Below are 6211 nucleotides of genomic sequence, written 5' to 3' on the forward strand. Positions count from 1 at the left end.
TAAGGCACCGTGATAAAATGTTTTTCGATATGAGAAACATTTTATGTAACCGGTATTTAAAGTACAGTAGTAGGATTATGTTTTGATATGGCAATGGTATCATTAGCATTTGCAAATGGCGAACTTACTACTTGTTTTCGGCGCTTAAACAAGGAACCTGTTTTTAGCATTTTTGTTTCTCATTGCTTTTATATTCCCATTTCTTTTAGAAAAAGTACACAACTATATCGAAAATATATTGTTAGTTTTTTAGGTAAATGTTAGTGATGTGGGTGATAATATTATACTGGATACATTAAAGGATGAACCTCAACCGGGCCCTTCTGGTGTGTTAAATAAGAAAATAACAGAACTAGATCAAAAAGTATGTAGATCATCTTCTTAGTGTTTTGTTCTAATCTACTATTCTAAATAAATATTTTATTACAATTTCCTTTTAAGTACACGGATTTTTTTCAGACATTGCCTGTTAATGATCAATCTACAATGAGTAAAAAGAATTATATTATATATAAAAAATGCAGAAATTATGTGAAAAAAGTGCATAAGCTGAAAAACCAAATTAAAAACATCAAATTAAAGCATATGTTAAACATCCTAAACGATAATGAAGCAGTACAAGGTTTAATAAAACACCTAACCCCATCACTAGCATTACTTCTACAAGGGGAACTAAAGAATGCAAAGAGAAAATATGTAGCTAGAAGATGGGACACTGATCAAAAAATTATTGCACTAAGGCTTTACAAGAGATCACCATCCACTTATCAATTATTGCGACGTCTTTGGTGCCTTCCAGCACCATCCACATTAAAACACATTTTGAGAAAATTTCACTTGAATGTGGGCATAAATGAAAAAATTTTTCTTAATTTAAATAAACATTCTAAAAAACAAGACCCAGTTAATAATGAATATGTGTTAATGTTTGATGAAATGTCAATAAAAAAACATTTGTCATATAATGTTAAAGAAGACAAAATAGAAGGTTACCAAGACCATGGCAAACATGGTAGATCTCCAAATGAAGTTACACATGCACTCGTGTTTATGCTGGGAGGCATAAGAAGAAAAATTAAGCAGCCTGTTGCATATTATTTGTCAGGCTCCAATGTGACAGCAGATAGATTATCTGTTCTAATAAAAGAAGTAAGTTCTAATTCTCATATATCAAATATGCCTATAAGTGAGAACTTGATTTATAAAATTAGTTGCTTTATTTATTATTTGTATTTTTGTTTCCAGATTATACAAAAATGTTTTGAAAATGGTTTACATATAGCAGCCACAGTTTGTGATATGGGCGGTGTTAATAGAAGATCACTAAAGATTTTGGGAGCTTCAAAAGAAGCTCCTTATTTTATGTTTCAGGGAAAAGAAATTATAACAATATTTGATCCACCTCACCTACTGAAATGCTTCAGAAATTTATTTTTAAAATACAATATAAAATGTAATACTAATATTACATCAAACAATGTTGAAGGACAAGGTAATTTTATGTTATCATAATTTACATAAAAATTACATATTTTTTTAAATTTATTACTATCAAAAATATGCATAAAGCACAAATATGCATAGTCCTGTCAAAAGTACGAGTTTCTAGTTACTAATAGTTAAATGAAAGTTGAAAAAAATATTTTTTAACATAAAGTCTCATTTATTACATTATAGGTATAGCCAAATGGGAACACATAGTAAATTTCTTCCAAATAGACAATGGTGATGGAAATTTTGTATTCGCACCCAAATTAAAACAGGATCATATGTGTCCAAATGCTAAGCAGAAAATGAGGGTGAACCTTGCTGCTCAAGTACTAAGTCACTCAGTTGCCGCGGGGATGTTTGCCAAAACATCTCAAGGTATTGTTTTAACTTTTTTTTCTGTTTATTGGTTCACATAAAGAAGAAATCACAAATATGGTAATTACACATGAAAACCTAAAATAGATAGATATATATGTAAAAATAAAATATTAAATATTAATTAACATTTTTAAAACATAAACACAGAGAGAAATTTAAAAAAATCTTATAGTTACGACTAAAATTGAATTAATCTTAAAACTAAACCATTTCTTTAATTTTCTTTTAATTGCTTAAACAAGAAGATTCATCTAACAATGACATGTTGATTTTAGTTTCTGTAACATGATCTTTATTAGCTCTTGTAATTTTCAGGATTGCTACCTGGAGAGGCAACAGTCACTGCAAATTTAGTATCAAATATGGATAAATTATTTGACTGCTTAAATAGTGATTCTGCAGATCGAAAGAAAGGAAAGCCACACTGTACCAACATGACTGACAATTCTCCCCATTTGGATCATTTGAAGAAAATGTATGACTTTTTTGAAAATTGTACATTTGTAGGATGTCATAGCTCGCCCCCATCTAAGGAAGGTTGGATATGGACAATTAATAGTATCCTAAGGTTGTATAATAATTTAAAAATATAACATAAAATAAAAGCTTTATGTACTCGCCGTCTTCAGCAAGATTCTTTAGAAAATTTGTTTGGCACTATTAGAGGGAATTGCGGATCAAATTATAATCCAACTTCAGGGCAATTTGTTGCTGGCCTGAAGACGGCGATTTTATCCAATCTTGCTCATTTAGGGTCAGGAAACTGTAAAATAGATGATTGTAGTTCTATGTCAGATTACAAGGAATTTTTAACCACAACCTCTCCCACAGGCACATGCACAGAATCAGAAAGTCAAATTGTTTCAGAGATGCTCTCATTTGTGGAGTCATCCTTTCAAGAAAGTGTATCTGATGCACAAGAATTACAAGCTTGTGCATATGTCTGTGGATTTTTATTAAAGAACCTTGGCAATAAATGCAAGGTTTGTGATTCAGTTTTAAAACTTAAACATACCAATAATGTATTATTGTACACTTTCATGGATTTCAAAGAATATGATAATGCTAAAAAGAAGTTAAACTATGTATCTGAAGATTTTATTAGATGTGTTGAGAACTGTGCCACAATGTGCAATAATTTATTCGAAACATTATCATATTCTTTAAACCTCAAAAAACTGGTAATTTGTAAATTGGAAGAAGATGTAAATTTTAGTTTTCTTGCCCAATGTGAGGAACATTTTAAAGAAAATGTTCATTTTATATGTAATAGTGTCTTCCACATAACAGTAAAAAGATTTTGTACAGTTAAAAATAGACAATTTGCAGATTATCAGAAATCGTTAAAAAGGAAAATAGATATATTAAAAAATAAGTAATGGTATATTAATGTTAGATTTAAATCAAATCAGCTTCACGCTGTATCCCGCACATAGCAGGGTAAGCAGAGGGAACCTGGTGTTAAGACACTTTGTTCCCCACTGTAGAGTGACAGAACTCAACGCCGCGCTTTGCCTCGACTGTATTAAATTCATTATATCTATTTTATTATTTTTATCATTATCTGTAATTGTTTTGTTATTGTTTCTAACATGTAAGGGCAAGTTTGTCTTGTTGCAATATTGTTATCATTAGCAGTTTATTTTAATTGTTTTAATTGTTGTCTATTGAATATCATGCAAGATAGCTGCCAGCTAATGTAATAGTTAAATATACTATTGACTCTTCTCAGCAGAACTGCCTACCGAACCGGTGGTAGCTTTTTGTTTATATGTCGACGATTCAAAAGTGCTTATAATTGTCTATTTAAATGTAAAATATATTGAATTTGTTTATAAGCAATAAAAAACATTTATAGTATTTATTCGTTTTATTTCTGCATTATTTTTTTATTATTGTACCATAAATTATTCAGACTCTTTCAAACTCATTTGGAGGTATTACATAATTTAAATAATAATACTTCCAAATGATTTTGAAAGAGTAGTAATTCTGGCTTTTGAATAAAAATCGATTTAACCCTTAAATGCATGATGATGTATATTTACATCAGTGTTTTCTTCCGTATATAATTTCTAAACGGTAATTCGAACACAGTATGTTTTACTTTTAATAGGTGCTAAAAATATCTATCATAATTTTTGAACGCAAACTTTCATGATATGACAGTTCACTTTTTTTGCTTGTCTAAATTTGACAACTTGACGCGACATTTTCAAATACACACTTTGGCGGTAAAGTTGTAATTTCATTTTAGTGAATACTAAATAGTATTATTTCGTGCAAAAAGTGATTTACGAGAGGATAAAGGTAAGAAGAACACATTACGTTGTTTTTTTTTAGAATACAATAACAGTTTTTGTAAAAATCTGCGGAATAATTTTGATGTAGAAATACATCAATATGCAAAATCGATAAGGAATAGTTGTACTATACGTATAATATGTTTTTTTCTTTTTTGACTTATTTGTTATAGATACGTAATTTATTGATTCGTATTTTATAATTATTTTTACAGAATGTCCCGTAGAGTGGCAGATAAAGACTTTGAACAACTTCTGGCGGCTTTAGGAGATGGAAATATTTCTGAGGATGGCTTGGAAGATGACAGTGAAGATGAAGAAACCTTTTTTGAGAATGCAAGAGAAATGATTAGAGAATTGGAGGACGAGGAGGCAGAGGATCATGAAGATCCTACCTATAGTGATCCACCACTAGTTCAAGATCTGCCTGGCCCATCGAGTGAAGTTATTTTTTCATTACCCATGCAAGAAGGTCATGCGAATTATGTAGAATTTGATAAAAGGAAACTCATTTGGAAAAAAGACAGTTTGATGTATGACGAATCAAAATTAATTCACCAACCAAGCACAACAGACTCTGCTGTAACTGAACTCGATACACCATATAAATGTTTTTTGCACTACTTCACACCAGAGTTTCTTCAAAAAATTGTTGATGAAACCAATTTATATGCAGTACAAAAAAACCCTTCAATATCTTTCAGTATTAGTGTTGGGGAGCTAAAAAAATTCATAGGAATTCTTTTATTAATGTCAGTGGAGCATTTCCCTAGTGTACGCTCATACTGGCATTCCAAGTTTGGGTACGATCCTGTAAAGAGCGTAATGCCGGTAAATCGATTTGAGATGATTAGGAGCTACTTGCATTTCAACGATAACAATGAACATCTTCCGCGGGACCATTCCGATCACGATCGCCTCCATAAGATTCGGCCTGTGATAGAACAGCTAAATACGACATTTTCATCAGTTGCAATAGATCAACGACTTTCTATAGATGAACAGATGTGTTCAACGAAAATTGCACATTTTCTAAAGCAATATTTACCAAATAAGCCTCACAAGTGGGGTTACAAGCTTTATGTTCTCTGTAATCTCATGGGATATTCTTACAGATTTGAGGTCTATTCTGGACAAGAAAAAAACAAAGACAAACTAGCCGATGAGCCTGATCTCGGAATAACAAATAACGTCGTCATACGTTTGGCGAGAGCTATACCAAGGATGAACAATCATATTGTATTTTTCGATAACTTTTACACATCCCTGCCTTTGGTACATTACTTGAATAAACAGGGTATACAATGTGTCGGAACTATTCAGCAAAATAGGCTACCGAATTGTCGACTCCCTGACAAAAAGGAACTAATGAAAACTTCTGTTCGGAGAGGTACATATGAGGAACGCGTTTCTCATTCAGATGGAGTAGACTTTTTGGTCACTGCGTGGAAAGACAATAAAGTAGTCACTCTATTATCAACTTACGTTGGCGCCGAGCCTGTTAGCAAAGTATCAAGATACGATAAGAGGGCTAAACAAAAAATTGACATTCCTTATCCCAAAATTGTGCAAGAGTACAATGTGCATATGGGCGGGGTCGACCTGATGAACAGTTTCTTAGGACGCTATCGGATTCGAGTAAAGAGCCGGAAATGGTACCTACGGTTGTTTTATCACCTACTGGACCTCACGACAATAAACTCATGGGTCCTTCTGAAAACCAATCTGATTGCTAAAGGTGTGTCAAAAAAGCAACTGCCTAATCTTGGGGAGTTTCGCAATTGTTTGGCTGACACACTGTGCAATATAGGTATTTCTTGTGGTAGTAAAAGAGGACGACCCAGTACTTCCTCTCTAGAACGGGAGCTACAAATAAAAAAACCAAAAGGTCCGCAACATCCGCTTCCTTTAAAAGATGTGCGCGTAGATGGGTTTGAACATTGGCCTGTATTTGCCAATCGATTACGGTGCAAGATGCCCAATTGTAAGGGCACCACACAATGGTCGTGTACCAAATGTAATGTACCGTTGTGTCTAAA

The 6211-nt window shown here is 32.4% G+C and overlaps 1 protein-coding gene across 1 annotated transcript; it reads left to right on the plus strand.

The window, feature by feature from the left end:
- The first annotated feature begins 486 nt into the window (after positions 1 to 486).
- LOC146541445 (uncharacterized) lies at positions 487 to 3729 on the plus strand. The gene is made up of 4 exons (XM_085186028.1): positions 487 to 1149; positions 1246 to 1492; positions 1678 to 1866; positions 2185 to 3729. The coding sequence occupies exons 1-4, from the start codon at positions 487 to 489 to the stop codon at positions 2460 to 2462; spliced, it is 1377 nt and encodes a 458-aa protein (XP_085042154.1). The 3' UTR covers positions 2463 to 3729.
- The last annotated feature ends 2482 nt before the right edge of the window (positions 3730 to 6211 follow it).

The sequence above is a fragment of the Heliconius melpomene genome, chromosome 1, assembly GCF_056956725.1.
Source record: "Heliconius melpomene rosina isolate 202511_hmr_F chromosome 1, ASM5695672v1, whole genome shotgun sequence".
Classification (NCBI taxonomy): Eukaryota; Metazoa; Arthropoda; class Insecta; order Lepidoptera; family Nymphalidae; genus Heliconius; species Heliconius melpomene.

What these genes read in the sequence shown, in the direction of transcription:
- LOC146541445 (XM_085186028.1), top strand. Translation starts at nt 487, where the DNA reads ATGAGTAAAAAGAATTATATTATATATAAAAAATGCAGAAATTATGTG. An exon ending in TATCTGTTCTAATAAAAGAA is followed by an intron (nt 1,150 to 1,245) that starts GTAAGTTCTAAT and finishes TTTTGTTTCCAG; the next exon opens with ATTATACAAAAATGTTTTGA. An exon ending in AAACAATGTTGAAGGACAAG is followed by an intron (nt 1,493 to 1,677) that starts GTAATTTTATGT and finishes ATTACATTATAG; the next exon opens with GTATAGCCAAATGGGAACAC.